Here is a 19604-nt window from a genome sequence, read left to right as displayed (position 1 = left end):
CAATGAGAAGCCCACACACCCCTGCTCGCTGCAACTAGAGAAAGCCCTCGCAAAGCAATGAAGACCCAGCTCAGCCAAAACACACGCGCGCACGCACACACACAAGATCCAGAGCATTCTAATGCATTTTCTAATTCTATAACTACTGGATTAGGATAAAAGGAATTTAGGATACATGAAAAACGTGTTGTGTGGACCTGGGTTGGACCTATTTCAAAGAAACCGAGTGTAAAAAGACATTTCTGAGCCAATCAAAAAATTGAGTGATGACCTGGGTTTTGAGTGATGTCAAGGAATGACTGTTAGTTGTCTCGAGTGTTGTCTTAGTCTGTTTGGGTTCTGTCAAAAAATAGCCTGAGTGGTTTATAAGCAACAGACATTTCTTTCTCACAGTTCTGAAGGCTGGGAAGTTCACGATCAGGGCACCAGCAGACTGAGGGTCTGCTGCGGACCAGTTTCTTGATTCATAGGTGGCTGTGTTTTCTCTGGAGGGAGCTCTCCATAGTCTCTTTTACAAGCCCACTAATCCTATTCCCTGGTGGCTCAGTGGTAAAGAACCCACCTGCCAAAGCAGGATATGCAGGTTCCGTCTTTCGGTCAGGAATATCCCCTGGAGAAGGTAATGGCAACCCACTCCAGTATTCTTGCCTGGGAAACCCCATGGACAAAGGAGGCTGGTGGGCTACAATCCATGGGGTCACAAAAGATTTGGACACGACTTAGCAAGTAAACAATAATAATCCCATTCCTGAGGTCTCCATCCTCATGACCTAACGGCCTTCCAAAGACCACATCTTCTAGTACCATCACATTGGGTATTAGGTTTCTTGCTATGAATTTTGAGGGTATACTGGAATTAGAGATGTGTACTGGAATATGAACAGGGGAAATGACTTTGGGATTTGTTTTAAAATACTTTATCAGGGACTTCCCTGGTGGGCCAGTGGTTAAGAATTCACCTGCCAATGAAGGGGACATGGGTTCAATCCCTGATCTGGGAAGATTCCACATGCTAAGGGGCAACTAAGCCTGTGGGCCACAAGTACTGAGCCCACACACTGCCATGATTGAAGCCCACGTGCTCTAGATCCCACGCTCCGCAACAAGGGCAGCCACCCCAGTGAGAAGCCCACGGACCACAACCAGCAAGCAGCCTCTACTCACCTCAACTAGAGAAAGCCCACTTGTAGCAACAAAGAGCCAGAATGGCCATAAATAAATTAATTAAAAAATATAAATACATGTAAAAATAAATAAATAAGCTACAAACTTAAAAAGTAGAATAGAATACTTTGTCAGGGACTTCCCTGGTGGTCCAGTGGCTAAGACACTGTGCTCTCAATGCAGGAGGGCTGGGTTTGATCCCTGGTCAGGGAACTAGATCTCACATGCGTCGACTAAAGATCCTGAATGCTGCAACAAAGATTGGAGATCACATGTGCACAACCAAGATCCCGCACAGCCAAATAAACAAATAAATATTTTTAAAAAAATACTTCATCAAGGGGAAAAAAAGGTTAACGAAACAAACACTATTGAACTCTTGGTGATGGCTGAAACTGGATGAGGGTCTAGAGGATTCTTTTTCATGAGAATTTAAGATTTTTCTCACAAAGTAATTTTTTTTTACCTTCTTTTTTGGCCACATCATGTGATTTGCATGAACCCATGCCCCCTGAGGTGGAAGTGCAAGGGTCCTAACCACTAGACCGCCAGGGAGGTTCCTCACAAAGTAATTCACAAAACAGGGCAGTGTCAATGGCAGGAAGGCATGTCATCCCATCCAGGTACTTAGAATTACAACCGCTGTCAGCTGGGATGAAACATAAAATGAAGGAGAAAGGAGTCAAGATGACGAGGATTTCCCGAATCTTTTATTATCGATCTCCTTTCCAGACGCAGGGGATGCCACAGAGAAACAGATTAAGCCCACATTCCCTTCCAGCAGCCAGGGGGGCTCAGCGGTCCTGTTCTCCCCAGGCCTGTCAGCCCAGCTTGATGGACAGCAGCAAGGTGGCAAGAGTTCCTGGCAGCTGAAATGGGGAAGAAAGAAACACTGAACCGACGTCAGGCGTCTCTGGAACCCACATCAAATTTAATACACGGAGATACATCGTGATTTAGAAAGGTCAGGGCAGGGTGTGACAGACAGCAGAGGGACTCTCAGGGCCAAGGTGGAGGTAATTCGGACTGTTAACACAATAAATCTCATCAGAAGGTAGAAGGAGAAGGCATTTTGGGATGCACGTCAGTCACCCTCCCTTTGTTTCCCCCAGATCTCATCTCCACCCTCTTTTGTTCGCCCCCTGGGTCCTGAAAATGACATTTCCCAGAATCCCCAGCTCCCGAGGGTTGCAAAGACTGAGCGACTCACGGGCGCGCGCACACACACACCTGCTCCCTAAATTCCTGTTAAGTTTGGCCAATAGGAGATGGGTGGACAGAAAGGTTGGAGTATTCTTTCCCCCACCCCCGCCCTCTTCTGCCCACCCTGGGCTCTGCAAGATCACAGCTGTGGGCAGATGGCTCCTTCTTTCTTCTTTTCCTTGACTCTTGCTCTCCCTACCCCTTCAGGCATAGAAGCAGTAAAAGCTTCCTATGTAGCTAGCCCTCATTCTCCTTAACCCTGCTGATACTTCCACAAGAGGCCCCTGAAAACTTTTTTATTTTATTTTATTAGTTGGAGGCTAATTATTTTACAGTATTGTAGTGGGTCTTGTCATACATTGACATGAATCAGCCATGGATTTACATGTATTCCCCATCCCAATCCCCCCTCCCACCTCCCTCTCCACCCGATTCCTCTGGGTCTTCCCAGTGTACCAGGCCCGAGCACTTGTCTCATGCATCCAACCTGGGCTGGTGATCTGTTTCACCATAGATAATATACATGCTGTTCTCTCAAAACATCCCACCCTCACCTTCTCCCACAGAGTCCAATAGTCTGTTCTGTACATCTGTGTCTCTTTTTCTGTTTTGCATATAGGGTTACCATTACCATCTTTCTAAATTCCATATATATGTGTTAGTATGCTGTAATGTTCTTTATCTTTCTGGCTTACTTCACTCTGTATAATGGGCTCCAGTTTCATCCATCTCATTAGGACTGATTCAAATGAATTCTTTTTAACGGCTGAGTAATATTCCATGGTGTATATGTACCACAGCTTCCTTATCCATTCATCTGCTGATGGGCATCTAGGTTGCTTCCATGTCCTGGCTATTATAAACAGTGCTGCGATGAACATTGAGGTGCACGTGTCTCTTTCATATCTGGTTTCCTCAGTGTGTATGCCCAGAAGTGGGATAAAACTTTTTTTTTAAATTTTTTTTTTTTAATGTGGACCACTTTTTTTAAGTCTTTGCTGAATTTGTCACAATATTGCTTCTGTTTTATGTTTTGGTTTTTTGGCCACAAGGCATGTGGGAGCTTAGCTCCCTGACCCTAAAAATGTCCTCAAAGGACTCTCTAGGACTTCCCTGGTGGTCCAGTGGCTAAGAATACACCCGCCAATGCAGGGGACATGGGTTCATTCCCTGGTCTGGGAAGATCCCACATGCCGTAGAGCAACTAAGCCTATGCACCAAAACTACTGAGTCCTTGCTCTGGAGGCTGAGAGCTGCAACTACTGAAGCCTGTGTGCCTAGAGCCCATGCTCGGCAACAAGAGAAGCCCCTGGAACTAGAAGCCCGTGCACTGCAAGGGAGAGTAGCCCCTGCTCACTGTAAGTAGAGAAGGTCTCTGCACAGCAACAAAGACCCAGCACAACCAAAAACAAACAAATAAAATTAAGGGAAAGGTCATATATATATATATATATATATATTTTTTTTTTTTTTTTAAATGACTGTGGGGGCTGAATTCTGTTTCCTGCTAGGATCTTGACTGCTTTGACTTCCCTGGGGAGGATGGTGTGATGTAGTTTGCAAACAAATATTCAATATAAATGTGTACAATGAAAAAAAAAATCCATTTTAAAATACGAATCAGACAGATGAGACTCATCCATATCTTGGCTGGTGGTAATCTGGCAGAAAAACAGTTTCATGTGAAGCTTCCCAGGTGGCTCAGTGGGTAAAGAATCTGCCTGCCAATCCAGGAGACGCAAGAGATACAGGTCCGATCCCTGGGTCAGGAAGATCTCCTGGAGAAGGAAATGGCAACCCACTTCAGTATTCTTGCCGGGAGAATCCCACGGGCAGAGGAGCCTGGTAGGCTTCAGTTCATGGAGTCGCAAAGAGTCGGACATGACTGAAGGGATCGAGCAGGGGCATGAAAAATCAATATGGGGAAAATGTGAGAAAAACTTCCAGGGCTCAAGGGGATGGACATTTTTTCTAATTATTGAGCTTTATTGAGATGTAATTCATTTATCATACAATTCACCTTTCTAAAGTGTATAGTTAAGTGGTTTGATTCCTTTACATTTAACGTAACTGCCAAGAAAGTAGGATTTATATCAGCCACTTTGCTGTGTTTTCTATTTGCCTTTTTTGTTGCTCTTCTTTTACTCATTCATCACAGCCTTCTGTTCTGTTGGATATTTTCTTTTTAAATATTTATTTGTTTAGCTGTGTCGGGTCTTAGTTGCAGAATGCAGGCTCTTCACTGCAGCATTCAAGCTTCTCTAATTGTGGTGACTGGGCTTCGCTGCCCCAAGGCTTGTGAGATCCTAGTTCCCCAACCAGGAATCAAACTCACCTCCCCTGCAATGGAAGGCAGATTCTTAACCACTGGGCCACCAGAGAAGTCCTCATCTGCTGGATATTTTCTAGTGCACCATTTTAATTCCCTTCTTGTTTTTATTATATTTTAAAATTATTTTCTTAGTTTTTGCCCTGGGGAGTACAATGGACATCTTAACTATTCATAATCTAGTTTGGATAAATACTCAATCAGTACCATACGAAAACTTAACTCCTATATAGTTGTGTTCTCTCCAACATTCTTTGTGTTATTCTTGTCATGTAAATTACATCTTCACATAAGCACACTTTTATGACTATTGCTTTATGCAGTTGTCTTATAAATGAGGTAGGAGAATAGCTTTAACAACCATTTTTGTCTTTTGTCACTGCTGTGTCTCAGTGTCCCAAACAGTGCTTGGCACACAGTAGGTGCTCATTAAAAGACCTTGGTGTGTCCCAGAGGAGCTGGAACTTACCTGCATCACTGCTGCCCCCAGACAGCCCTCACTCAGGTTGGTGCTCTGAGTCTTGGTTATTTTCAGGAGCTTAGGGAAACAGCCCTGGGGAAACAAACATCAAAGTAGGAGGGATCTGGTTAGGGATTAGTGGATTCCAAAGTGAAGTGAAAGTCACTCAGTGGCGTCTGACTCTTTGCAACCTCATGGACTGTACAGTCCATGGACTTCTCCAGGCCAGAATACTGGAGTGGGTAGCCTTTCCCTTCTCCAGGGGATCTTCCCAACCCAGGGGTGGAACCCAGGTCTCCCGCATTGCAGGCGGGTTCTTTACCAGCTGAGCTACCAGAGAAGCCCTGGTGGATTCCAAGGCCCCATCAATCCCTACAGGTCAGATTTTTTTCACAAAGTAATTTATTTATTTTTTTACTTTTTTTTTTTTTTTGGCCTCACCCACTGCATGTGGGATCTTAGTCCCCTGACCAAGGAAGGAACCCGTGTCCCCTGCAGTGGAAGTGCAGGGTCTTAACCACTATACTGTCAGGAAAGTTCACCCAACACAATTTTTATAGAAGTCAGTGGGAGGAATTTCCTGGCAGTCGGGTCGGATAGTTAGGACTCTGCTCTCACTGCTGAGGGTTCAATCCCTGGTCAGGGAAGTAAGATCCAGCTAGCCCCTCTGTGTAGCCAAAAAAAAAAGTCTCTGGCCCTCAGGGTCTACCTAGGTGATGCCTGTGTTGCGTGGGTGCTCAGTCGATCAGTCGTGTCCGACTTGCAATCCCATGGACTGTAGCCCGTCAGGCTCCTCTATCCATGGGATTTTCCAGGCAAGAATACTGGAGTGGGTTGCCATTTCCTCCTCCAGGGGATCTTCCTGAACTCAGGGATTGAACCTGGGTCTCCTGCATTGCAGGCAGATTCTTCAAAATCTCGAGTTACCTCCTGGTGGATGACGTCTGCAGACACATTGCATCCATCGCAGTCCATGGTCCCCAGGGATTTACAGCAGCTCCGGGGGTAGGTGTGACCTGTCGCCTTTTCAAAGGAGGAGCCAGAAAAATCTGTGTAGTTCTTCACTCCACAGCACTTGAGCTGCAGAGAGGAGAATAAACACTTGAAGACTCCCTTTCAAATATTGAAATAATCCAAACAATAGAAATCACAGTCACCATGGCTACTGTTTAGAGCAGGCAGCCGCATTATTCCAGGGCCTGTGTAAACACCGCCCTTTCTCACCCATCATGGCTCAGGACCCTCTACGACTGTCACCTTAATTGATGTAAAAGCTGAACTCTTCACCATGCCCCATGAGGCCCTGCATGATCCTCCCCATCACCTTCTCTTCTCCCTGCTGGGTTCCTTGAACTCACCCAGCTGCATATTGGTCTTCTGTTGTTTTTTTTTTTTAATTGTTTATTTATTTATGGCTGTGTTGGGTCTTCGTTGCTGCACGCAGGCTTTTCTCTAGTTGTGACAAGTGGGGGCTACTCTTCATTGCGGTGCACGGGCTTCTCATTGCAGTGGTTTCTTCTGTTGCAGAGCAAAGGCTCTCAGCTCGAGGGCTTCAGTAGTTGCAGCTCACAGGCTCTAGAGCGAGGTCTCAGTAGTTGTGCACGGGCTTAGTTGCCCCTTGGCATGTGGAATCTTCCCAAATCAGGGTTCGTACCCGTGTCCCCTGCATTGGCAGGCAAATTCCTATCCACTGTGCCAGGGAAATCCCTCCTTTCTTTTTCTTTTTTTTAATATTGAATGTTTCTTTTTATTGTTTGGCTTTTGCTAAGCAAAGGGGATTAGACAAGACGGTGGTGGTAGTGGTTTATATGCTTCAGTTGTGTCTGACTTTACGGCCCCATAAACTGCCACCCACCAGCCTCCTCTGTCCACGGGGTTTCCCAGGCAAGAATACTGGAGGGGGTTCCTATTTCCTTTTCCATTTCTCTCTGTTTCTTAAGCACACTTAGTAAGCGTCAGCCTCAGAGTCTTTAGATGGTTATTTTTGGAATGCTGTTCCCTCAACTACCTACATGACTTACGCCCTCACTTCATTCAGGTCTCCAGCCCTGTATCAGTCAGGCCAGGCTAAGTGATGCTGCATAACAAACAGGTCTTCAATCTTAGCAGTTCATCTGTCACTCACATGACATGCTCTTCCTAACCTGGCAGGAGAACTCCACTTATCAAGGTCTCTCAGGGACTCAGGCTGGTGAAGCAGTCACTATCCAGGTGGTTCCACTATTGGGACAGAAGGAAAAGAAAAGTCTCGAGAGCACTGACAATTAGATAATTTGGCCAGGAAGTGACTCATACTACTTTTCATTGGCCAGAACTCATCAACCATCCCCGACTAACTACAAAGGACTAGGACACGCCATCTACTGTGTGCTAAAAATAGATGACAACTAGTATCTAAGAGTAAACAAATCCTCTCTCTTTACCTGCCTTGTTTTCTTCATAATACTTAGCACTCCTGACATGTTTACTTAGTGGTTTCTTGCCCGTCTCCCTTCCCAAGTGTCAGTAACACAGAGCAAAGGATTTTTGTTTTGCACCCTGCTTTGTCCCTAAACAGTGCCCAGCACACAGTAAGTGTCCAACAAAGATTCCTGGAAGGACAGCCACCTAAATGTCCATAGACAGAGGAATGGATAAAGAAGATGTGCTACATATATACAAGGGAACACTACTTAGCCATAAAAAGAATGAAATAATGCCGTCTGCAGAAATATGGATGGACCTAGAGATTATCATACTAAGCAAAGCAAGTCAGAGAAAGGCAAGTATCATATAACATTGCTTATATGTGGAATCTAAAGAAAAAACAGTACAAATGAACTTACAAAACAGATAAATATAGATATAGAAAACAAACTTATGGTTATCAGAGGAGGGATAAGTTAGGAGTTTTGGGATTAGCAGATACACGCTACTATATATAAAATAGATAAACACAAGGACCTACTGGATAGCACAGAGAACTGTGTTCAATGCTTTGTAACAAACTATAATGGAGAAGAATATGAAAAAACTATGTATAACTGAGTCACTTTGCTATATACCAGAAACAAATGCAAAATTGTGAATTAACTATACTTAAATTTTAAAAGATTAGTGGAAGGACTGTATGAATGAATGAGAGGTACTTTCCACCATCTCAAACTTCAGAAGCCAAAACAGGGATGCAGGCAAGTCCCCTACCCATCATGTGATGCCTCCAGAGCCTGAACTTGACCCCATACCAGTTCCTGGGCCCCAAACTCAGAAAACATTCCTACAAACAGGTGATGGCTTTTCCCTTTCACATGCTTCCTGGCCTCACAGACCCTTCTCAATTATCTGCCTCAAAAGCTTAGATGACACATGGAGGCCAGTCCTGCTCCTTAAACACCAAGACTAAAGAAATAAATCTTGGGGACATCCCCGGTGGTCCAGTGATTAAGAATCTGCCTTCCGAGGCAGGGGACACATGTTCGATCCCTGGTTGGGGAACTCTGATCCCACATAACATGGGGAAACTAAGCCACAGCACCTCAACTATTGATCCTGTGCACCACAACTGGAGCAAAGTTTGTTCACCACAATGAAAGATCCCAGATACCGCAACGAAGACCCAGTGTGGCCAAATAGATACATATTAAAAAAAGAAATAAATCCTAACACCTCACATCCATGAGGATGGTTACTACCAAAAAACAAAGACAAAAAATAATATGTCAGTGAGGATGTGGAGAAATTAGAACCCTTGTGCCTTCATTGCTGATGGGAATGTAAAATGGGCAGTTGCTGTGGAAATCAGTATGAAAATTCCTCAAAAAAAAATTAAATGTAGAATTATCAGATGATCCAGCAATTCCATTTCTGGACATACACCTAAAAGAATGGAAAACAGAGACTCGGAGAGATATTTGTACACCTGTAAATCCAAGTGTCCATGGACAGTGTGTGTACTGCTGAGCTGCTTCAGTCATGTCCAACTCTTTGCAACCCCATGGACTGTAGCCCGCCAGGCTTCTCTGTCCATAGGATTCTCCAGGCAAGAACACTGGAGTGGGTTGCCATGCCCTCCTCCAGGGGATCTTCTTGACCTGGGGATCGAACTCTCGTCTCTTATGTCTCCTGCATTAGCAGGTGGGTTCTTTACCACCAGAGCCACCTGGGAAGCTCCAGTCCATGGAGAGAGAAATGGATAAATAAAATGCAGTCCATCCATACAAAGGAATATTATTCAGCCTTAAAAAGGAAGGAAATTATCGCTTCTCGGCCTTTTGGCTAAGATCAAGTGTAAAAAGGAAGGAAATTCTGACACCTGCTACACCATGGATGAACCTGGAGAATGCTTAGTGAAATTAGCCAGATACGAAAAGACAAGAACTGCATGATTCCACTTAGACAAGGTCCCTGTGTGTGAGCACACTCAGTTGCTCAGTCATGTCCGACTCTTTGCGACACTATGGACTATAGCCCGCCAAGCTCCTCTCTCCATGGGATTCTCCAGGCAAGAATACTGGAGTGGGTGGCCATTTCCTTCTCCAGGGGATCTTCCCGACCCAGGGATAGAACCTTCATCTCCTGCATTGCAGGCAGATTCTTTACCAAGCCCATATGAGGTCCCTAGACTCTTGAGAGTCCCTTGGACTGCAAGGAGATCAACCAGTCCATCCTAGAGGAAATCAGTCCTGAATGTTCACTAGAAGGACTGATGCTGAAGCTGAAACTCCAACACTTTGGCCACCTGATAAGAAGAACTGACTCATTTGAAAAGACCCTGATGCTGGGAAAGATTGAAGGCGGGAGGAGAAGGGGACAACAGAGGATGAGCTTGTTGGATGGCATCACTGACTCAATGGACATGAGTTTGTGTGAACTCCGGGAGTTGGTGATGGACAGGGAGGCCTGGCATGCTGCAGTCTGTGGGGTCGCAAAGAGTCGGACACGACTGAGCGACTGAACTGAACTGAACTGAACTAAAAGGAGTCATATTCCTAGAGCATTGTAGAATGGAGGATGGTGGCTGCCCGGGGCTGAGGTGGGGAGAAGGAGCCTTTGTGGTTAAAGGGGACAGTTTCAGTTGTGGAGAGGCAGGCTGGCAATGGTTGCTCAACCATGTGAATGTGCTTAATGCCACTGAACTGAGCATTTAAAAATGGTTAAGACGGTAAATTTGTGTTATGCGTCTTTCATTACAAAACAAACAAAGAAACAAACAAAAATGTGAATCTCACCTCCTCCATGACCAAATTCCATCGCATGGAGTAGTCATCTGGCTCCTCGTAACCTCTGTAATTCTTCCTCAGGGTCACGAAGTTGTGCTCCAAGGCCACTTCTCGAACCTCAGCGATGAAACGGGGAGCGGTGAGCACAGAAAACAGCAAGGTGCCCATTTGGTGAGGTTTCTTGGGGACTCAGGGCGGGGGCAGGGAAGGGGACTTCCCTACCGCTTCCTTCCTGGCCCCTCCACCAGCCAGGGTCTGCGCTGGAGGAGGAAGAACTCAGGCTACCGTCGGGCCTGCCCCCACCCCCAGAGGGACACAAGCAGGAGCGTGGGTGTGGAGCCCAGCGCATCTGGCTGCTTTCATCCTCGCAAACTGCTTTGAATCATTTGCTCTTTTGAATCGCCCACTCGCCCGCTACGCCCCCGACTGGGTTGCAATTCGATTAGGGACTTGAAAATCATCTTTAGCAACTGAATCTCTCTCTGCACAAAAGGCGCGACTTTAATTTTCTGTGTGTGTGTGTGTTTGAATAGAGGTTTAAATTTAAAACCTTTTTCTTTCCCCCAAAGAGGTAAAATAATCGCATGGTTCAAAATTCACAAAGCACAGACGGTAAATCATGAAAAGTCTCCCTCCCACTTTTTTCTTCCAGCCGACAAGTTTCTCCCACTCCATCACAGGGTTACAGATTCCTGTGTCCCCAAAGAGATATACTATGCGTGTCAAAGCAAAGAATACTCTCCTTATTGTTCTCCTCGCTTCATACTACTCTCACCGTTCGGCATCCGGCTACTCTCATTATTCGGCGTCTGGCTGTTTTCAACAACAGCATTAGCGGCTCTTGGTAGCCGGCTCAAATCCCGGTGGCTTCGCTAATTTCTGTGTCCGGGAGCCTGACTTCCCGCTGCCAGCGACTGAGGGGCTTTAAGTGGCCTCTCAGTACGCATGCGCCCTGGGAGCAGCCCTTAAACAATGCCTGATGATTTAGGTGGCGGATCAATACTGCAGCTCCCTCGCCCCTTGGCTTGGGGAAATAGTTGCGTGCTCTTTGCGTCCCAACCAGGACTGATCCCAGTTGTACAGTGTAAGCTTTTGGCGGCTACATTCCCTTCCCTGCCTCACTGCTCATGCCCCCTACTGGTGCTTCTTGGGATCATCACTCAAACCAGGAGCTTTCAAATCCTTGTCTCAAGGTGGGCCTCGCCCAGAGGTAAACAAGAACAGAACTACATTCTGGAGAATGTACCCTCTCCTGTACATACAGCCTCCTTCTTCCTTCTTTCCAGCTGCATCAGGCTCCCTTGTCTGGATTATTATAAATTATAATCCCCCTTCCCCCAAACTGATGCTCCACTAGGACGGAAGCGATCTTTTGTACATCCTGGTATGTGTATGTCAGGCTGCCCACAAACAAGCATATCCTTGGATAATTCCTAGAAACCAGATGGTTGGGTCAAAGCATACGTGCTTTGCCATTTTGATGGATATTGCTAAATAACCCTCTATTTTGAACTCATTTCAAAACCGCAACAGTTTTCACAGCTTTTCCCATTACCATCCCCCGCAAGGCTCACCGCAAATGCAGGAGAGAGGTCAGATTAACCCAGCAGGTTTTTTGAGGAGAGCCTTGGCGGAGAGGGCTGAGGTTTTTGGCTTTTTCACCCCATCTCTAGAGACGCAGTGTCCCACCACCACCAGATCTTGGAGGGCGTGGGTGCCTGGCGGGGGGTGGGGGTGGGGTCCGCGGAGGGGAGGGGGCGGGGCTCTATTGATTCCATCTATTTCTAATGTGGAGTGGGAGAAGCCGCCATGTACTTACAATCTGGAAGAAGGCAAAGACCACCGTGGCAGCCGTGATTTCCACAATGAGAATGATGACCATGACCAAGAAACACTGGAAGACACAGCGAGGTCGGGGGTGGGGGCTGGGAGCCTGCCGGAAGTCCTTCCACCCCCACCCCCAGGCCACCCTGTAGCCTCTCCAGTTTGAAAGACCTCACGCCTGGTGTTGGGTGGTGGTGGGGTGGGAGGTGGAGGTAGCAGGATAGTGGGGTTGACACGGGGGGGTGGGGTGGATTTTATTTTTTCCTTGTGTCGTTTTCCTGGATGTTGTCCAGGATACTGGCAGTGGGGTGTTCTTAAGAGCTAATAGCTAGAACCCCATTTCATGTCCAGAACTTTCTGGGAGTCCCAGAGGCCTAAGAGGGAACTTCTGACTGTGTGTGTGTGCAGACAGCAGGGCCTGAGTACGTGCTAAGTCACTTCAGTTGTGTCCAACTCTGCAACCCCATGGACTATACCCCGCCAGACTCCTCTGAACATGGGATTCTCCTGGCGAGAATACTGCAGTGGATTGCCATGCCCTCCTCCAGGGGACCGAACCTGAGTCTCCTGCATTTCCTGCATTGGCAGTATGGTTCCTTAGCACTAGCACCCATCTAGGAAGTCCAGATAGCAGAGAGGGATAGAGAAGCAGGAGGGACAGTGGGGACATAGAATAGAGGCAGGAGGGAATTCCCCAGAGGTCCAGTGGTTAGAACTCCATGCTTTCACTGCGGAGGGCCCAGATTCAATCTCTGGTCAGGGCACAACCTATGCTTTGTGGCCAAAAAAGAAAAAGTTGCCGGGAGAAGAAGCAGGGCCAATAAATCTCAGATATGTAAATTGGGGGGAGGGGTGATAAGACTGAAGGGGAGATGCCAGATGACAGGTGGATGAGTGCCAGGGAGAAAATATCAACATATGCTGCCTCGTGTTTCCGATGAAATTCACATGCCTGGTGGGAAACAGTGGGAAATACTGTGAGGGGAAGGGGTGTCCAAGAAAGGTCAGATCCTGGTCTCCTTTCATCTATTTTTACCTATGCCTGTTATTATTATCAGTCCCTTGGACAGCAGGAGATCAAACCAGTCAATCCTAGAGGAAATCAACCCTGAATACTCATTGGAAGAACTGGTGCTGAAGCTGAAGCTCCAGCACTTTGGCCACCTGATTCAAAGAGCCGACTCATTGGAAAAGATTCTGAAGCTGGGAAAGATTGAGGGCAAGAGGAGAAGGGGGCGAGAGAGGATGAGATGGTTGCATGGCATCACCGACTCGATGGACATGAGTTTGAGCAAACTCTGGGAGATGGTGAAGGACAGGGAAGCCTGGGTGCTGTAGCCCATGGAGTCGTAAAGAGTCAGATGTAACTGAACAACACCAATAGTATTTCCCAACCTCTGGGTGACTGAGGCATCCAGAAGACATAGCCAGGCATCGAAAAGTCCTATTGGTGACTTCTTCAGAATCTACCCTGAATCTACCCACTTCTAATGCCCACCAGGGCCCCCCCTGGGTCTAGCCCCGACTGTCTCCCTTCAGGACAAACCCAGTCCTTCCACTCTGGTCCTCCCCGCATGGTGTTCCCTCCACAGCCACCAGAGGGCGCATCTGTCAGGGCACAACTCTGCTCAGATCCCTCTGTGGCTCCCAATGCCACCAGGACTGTACTTTTGTGGATGAGGTCTCAGAGGCTTTGTATGGACCAGAGGCTGAGGGTAAAGTCGATTGGACTTGCCAGTGGGTTGGACTGTGGTATGAGAGAAAAGACTGTTTGATCCCTCCAAGTTAAACTGTGGATAAAATAGTGCCCACAGGACTCTGGAGATCCAGTGATTAAAACTCCCTGATTCCACTGCAGGGGGAGCAGCTTCCATCACCATATGCTGAGCTTTAAGGCTAAAAAAGCAAAAAGTGCCCCCCCCCATGCTACTGATCCTGTATGCATCCTAGACAGCATATTAAAAAGCAGAGACATCACTTTGAAGACAAAGGTCTGTATAGTCAAAGCTATGGTTTTTTCCAGTATTCATGTATGGATGTGAGAGTTGGACCATAAAGAAAGCTGAGCCCTGAAGAACTGATGCTTTTGAACTGTGATACTGGAGAAGACTCTTGAGAGTCCCTTGGACTGCAAGGAGATCCAACCAGTCAAGCCTAAAGAAAATTAACCCTGGATATTCATTGGAAGGACTGATGCTGAAGCTGAAGCTCCAATACTTTAGCCACCTGATGCAAAGAGCCAACTCATTGGAAAAGACCCCGATGCTGGGAAAGATTGAGGACAGGAGAGAAAGGGGTGATAGAGGATTAGATGGTTGGATGGCACCACCGACTCGATGGACACGAGTTTGAGCAAACTCCAGGAAATAGTGAAGGACAGGGGAGCCTGGCGTGCTGCTGTCCATAGGGTTGCCAAGAGTCAGACACAGCTAAGAAACAACAACATCCTCTAGAAGAGAAAATGAAATATTGCAGACACAGGACTGGTTCAATAAATACTTATTGAATGAAATAATCAAGAAAACTAGAGATGATAGATATTCAGGGAGGTGGAGAGGGAGGGTGGATTCTTTAAGAATGGGGGCTGTTGACTCTCTGGGAGATGGCTAGAGCAAGGATCACCTTGAAACCTCTAAATTAAAACCACTGAAATTTTGCAGCAACACAGTAGGGGAAGATGCTGGAGGCAGGGATTTTCCTGGTGGTCCAGTGGTGAAGAATCTGCCTTCAGTGCAAGGGATGCCAGTTTGATCCCTCGTCTGGGCACTAAGATCCTACATGCTGCAGAGCAACTAAGACGCTGTGCTCCATCTAGAGAAGCCCTTGGGCCACAAGGAAAGATCCCACCTACCCCAACTAAGACCAGACAGAGCCAAAAAAAAAAAAAAAGAGAGAGAGTGCTTCTTTAAAAACAAAACAAAAAAGATATGGAGACAGATTCAACTTAAAATGGGATGATCAGTTCAGACAAGATTATAAGGGAAGTGGGAATGGGGACTCTGGGAGCTGGATGCTGGGGAGACATTTGGCCAAGGCTACATGTGAGAATGAGTAAGACATGTAAAATCTGTGACGTGATCTGATGATCGTGCTCAGAATATTCTCACTCCACGCATCTGACCGTGTACTTGTGCCGCGTGGCAATTACTATAGTGTTGTATTCATGGGGGACATATACATGGGCCAAGGGAACAGAGCAGTGTGCATAGAACAGACCAGAGCGTAATGGAAACCAGCAAAGACAGAGGAGGACTGGATGCGCCAGGTGGTAAGTGCAATAGTATGTCACACAACTAGGAAAAAAAAAGAAATCAGATCCTTACCTCACACCACACACACACAATCAAACTCCCAAAGACTAAAGAGCTAAGGGTGAGAAAGTAAGACATAAAATAACGGGAAGAAAACCTAGGAGGGTATAATTTATGCACTTGGGCGGGGGAGGGGCTCTAAATGAGACCCATCATACAGAAAAAGATGGGACTGCCCTGGTGGTGCAGTGGGTAGGAACCTGCCTGCCAGTGCATGGGACACGGGTTCAATCCCTGGTCCGGGAAGATTCCACATGCCTCGGAGCAACTAAGCCCATGTGCCGCAAATACCAAAGCCACACTCTGCAGCTTCTGAAGAATAGAGCCTGTCCTTCATCCACAAGAGAGACCTGAACCCTGCAACAAAGCGTAGCCCCCTGCTTGCCACTAGAGAGACTGCACACAGCAATGGAGACCAAACATCACCATAAATAAATCACTTTTTAAAGTTATTAAAAAAAAAAAAAGATGCTTGCATCTGGTGTTCTTAAAAAGACACCATAAACACTATAAAATAGGAAACATCAAAGGAATTTAGAACACCTGCAGGGAAGGATTCAGACATGATGGAGGAGTTGTGGGGTCTGTGTGCAGATCCAACTTACAGACAAGAGGGTGCCTCTGCTTTCCTTGGCCGCTCCCTGCCGCCTGGCGAAGCCAAGCAACACCGTGACGCTGCCCATCACCAGGCACAGGTAGCCAACATGAAACAGGTATGCGGAGGACAGCCCAAGGACCTTGGTCAGGACAGCCCCTCTGAAATTCACATAGATGCTCAGACCAATGAGGATCATGCCAGAGAGCTTTAGAACAGAAAACAGGGGAAAGCAATCTGTTAGCTGTATACAAATCAAACTCCTGGAGGAGGCAACAAAGGCCAATAAAATCAGCAAAAACATTTCAAAACTCACAATGCCCAGAGTTGGTGAGGATGTAGAGAAACTTTCCACACACTGCTACCAGGCAACAGCCTTATTTTGAGGGAAGGGGCAGGAGGATATTTTGTAATTGGTGTTTAAAACCTTCAAGGTTTTATGGTAAAAGTTTTTACCCAGAAATTCCACTTCTAGACATTCAACCTAGGAAAAATAGTCACATAGGATGAGCGTCAGAACCAGGTAAAAATGTTGAAAATAACTGAAGCAACCAAAGATACAGATTGGGTAGGTAAATCATGGTACCGCCTTGCAATGGGATCCTAGACAGTTATTTTAAATGATGCTTGTAAGACAGAGGGTGGCACATTTTCTTTTGGAAAAGTCCCCAATATTGTGAGCTTTGCAGGCCATACATTCTCAACTGAAATGACTCAGCCAGTGTATCAGATTGCAGTCATACACATGTGTGCATAGGTGCTCAGTCACTTCAGTTGTGTCTGACTTTTTGCAACCCCATGGACTGTAGCTGCCAGGCTCCTCTGTCCATGGGATTCTCCAGGCAAGAATACTGAAATGGGTTGCCATGCCCTCCTCCAGGGGATCTTCCCAGCCCAGGGATCGAACCCACGTTTCATGCGGCTCCTGCATTGCAGGCGGATTCTTTACTGCTGAGCCACCAGGGAAGCCCAGCCACACACAATTCATAAACAAATTTATTTTATTTACAAAGAAATGTTATCTGTTTACAACATTGTATTTCACCGGCTTCTGTTGTAGGAGAATGTTTATTGACACACAAATATGTTTTTAAGGCCTATATTTAAAAAAAAAAAATAGATTGTCAGCAGTCCTAGTCCTTGGTATTTATCTAACAGAGTTGAAAACTTATGTTCACATAAAAACCTGCACATGGATGCTTCTAGCAGCTTTATCCATAGCTGCCAAAACTTGGAAGCCACCAAGATGGCCTTCAGCATATGAATGGATAAACAAACTATGGAACATCCAGACAATGGACTATTGGCACGAAAAAAGCATGAGCTGTCAAGCCAGGAAAAGACAGAGAGGAAACTTACAGGCATATTGCTGAATGGAAGAAGCCAATCTGAAAAGGCTACATGGTTTATGATTCCAAGTATATGACTTTCTGGAAAAGGCAAAACTATGGAGACAGAAGAAAGATCAGTAGTTGCCAGGGGCTGGGGGAGGAGGGGTGACAGGTGAAGCATAGAAGATTTTTAGGGCAGTGAGACTATTCATACGATGCTGACATGGTAGATACACTTGTGAAAAGCCATAGAATGTACACCAGGAATTCCCTGGCAGTTCAGTGGTTAGGACTCCATGCTTGCACTGCAGGGGGCACGGGTTCGATCCCTGGTTGGGGACCTAAGATCCTGCAAGCCAGAAGGCATGGCCAAAAGAGAAAACAGTGGTCAATGTACAAGGTTATAATGATATCAATGTCTTGCCTGCGGGTTCAGTCGTGTCCGACTCTTTGCAACCCGGTAGACTGTAACCTGCCAGGCTCCTCTGTCCATGGAAATTTTCAGGCAAGAATGCTGGAGTGGGTTGCCATTTCCTCCTCCAGGCTATCCCGACCCAGGGATAGAGCTCTTGCATCTCCTGAATTGGTAGGCAGATTCTTTACCACTGTGCCACCTGGGAGGCCCCTGATATCAACATAGTTTCATTATAACAAATGGACCACCCTGATTTGGAATGTTGACAGCAAAAGAGGCTGAGCATGTGTGGGGGGCAGGGCTTATATGGGAAGACTTGGTACCTTCCTTTGATTTTGCTGTGAACCTAAAAGTTCTCTAAGAAGAAGTCTATTTAAAAGGAGGTAAAACTTACAATTTTTCAAAAGAGAAAAAAAAAAAGAAGATTGTAAAGCAGTCGCATACGTTTGCTGTTCTTAAAAGTACATAGAAAGGTCTGGAAGGATATAATAATGATATTTATTGAGCCATGTTCCCATGACAGGCATCAGCCACCTTTTAAATGTGTTATCTTGTTTAATTCCCATCAAAATGAAGCCACACAGGTGAAGAGAGTAGGAGTAATATTTAATTTCCTTCTCTTTTCTGGCAGCCTTTCCTCATAGTCTTACTATTGAAACAATGACTGCTTCAGCAGTGCACATTTCAGGTTTCCTTTTTTTTTTTTTTTTTAATTTGTTTGCCCTGGGTCTTAGTTGTGGCATGTGAGATCAAGTTCCCGGACCAGGGCTCAAACCTGTGCCCCCTGTATTGGGAGCACAGAATCTTAACCACTGGACCATCAGGGAAGTCCCATGGGTTACTTTGTAGTAAGAAAAAAAAAAAAAAGGTTTGAAAAATGTAAAGGACCAATAGAACCATTCTCTCCTGCCTTTCCAAACAACTTTCATTTTCTGCAGAGTTTGACTTAGAGCTGAGTTCTTCCACCATTGACCCCCAGGTCCCCCGAGCACACAATCCTGCTTGATTTAGCAGCTCTGGGTTGGTGGAGGTGACGCCTGTTCCCAGTGCATCCTGCTCCTCGTCTGTCTGCCCTACATCCCTCCTGGGTCCCCGGGGACCACAGATCCGGATACCAGCGAATTTGGATCAACTTATTTCTGTCTTTGAAGGAACCAGCCATGGAGGAAGGGCTGCAAAGCCCCAGGGTCCGGGTTGTGACATACTTACAGCAGTAACACCATTGAAGAAAGAAAACATTTTCTTCAAGGAATAATATGGAGTGTGCGTTTCAGCCATGTCAGCCAGACTGGGGTGCCCTGACCAGTTAAGTCAGCATCTTCCTAAACCTCTGGGCTCCTGTTTCCCAAGATGGGAGAGGTCTGGGGAGTGGGGTGGGGTTACCAAAGCTGACTTGCTCTGCCCCTCTCTCTCCTGGCTGCCCGATCCTCGGCTGGGGAGGGGCCCCAACGGCCGGCCCTCTTCAGTCACAGCCTTTATCACATCACAATCAGATGCTGGAGCGAGGCTCCCAGCGCCAGGGATGCGAGTGCCCCAAACTGTACCCTGCTGGTTCTTCATCAGGAATGGAGAAGAAGTCACTCTGTTACACCCCACCTCCAGATGCTACGCAGGAACTACAGGGATAATGCTCAGCACTGACCACTCATGTGGTTGATGTCCCTGCTGACTGGGGGCTCCGCGTGGATACGTGTGTGGGCTGTCCAATTCATGGCTGTGTTCCCAAAGCCTGATACACAGTGGTGCTCAAGAAACCACTGTGGAATGAATGAAT

General features: G+C 46.5%; 1 protein-coding gene across 2 annotated transcripts; it reads right to left on the bottom strand.

Moving 5' to 3' along the window:
* Positions 1-1870: 1870 nt before the first annotated feature.
* On the bottom strand, positions 1871-19108 carry TSPAN16 (tetraspanin 16). Of its 2 annotated transcripts, XM_061149254.1 has the most exons (7): positions 19040-19108; positions 16095-16292; positions 12174-12248; positions 10364-10471; positions 6084-6236; positions 5166-5249; positions 1871-2033 (listed from the first exon to the last, which is right to left on the bottom strand). In XM_061149254.1, the coding sequence occupies exons 1-7, from the start codon at positions 19106-19108 to the stop codon at positions 1986-1988; spliced, it is 735 nt and encodes a 244-aa protein (XP_061005237.1). In that variant the 3' UTR covers positions 1871-1985. The 2 variants fall into 2 exon arrangements, with proteins under 2 accessions (XP_061005237.1, XP_061005238.1); XM_061149255.1 differs by lacking the exon at positions 12174-12248.
* Between the last annotated feature and the right edge of the window lie 496 nt (positions 19109-19604).

Source organism: Dama dama, chromosome 9 (genome assembly GCF_033118175.1).
Source record: "Dama dama isolate Ldn47 chromosome 9, ASM3311817v1, whole genome shotgun sequence".
In the NCBI taxonomy this organism is placed as follows: Eukaryota; Metazoa; Chordata; class Mammalia; order Artiodactyla; family Cervidae; genus Dama; species Dama dama.
Note: the sequence above shows the minus strand (reverse complement) of the source record. Positions and strands in the feature narration are given on the sequence as shown.

Coding starts and splice junctions, on each gene's coding strand:
- TSPAN16 (XM_061149254.1), bottom strand. CDS start 19,108: ATGGCTGAAACGCACACTCCATATTATTCCTTGAAGAAAATGTTTTCT. Junction 16,293..19,039: donor TCTTCAATGGTGTTACTGCT/GTAAGTATGTCA, acceptor TCTGTTCTAAAG/CTCTCTGGCATGATCCTCAT. Junction 12,249..16,094: donor GCAGAGGCACCCTCTTGTCT/GTAAGTTGGATC, acceptor TGTGTCTTCCAG/TGTTTCTTGGTCATGGTCAT.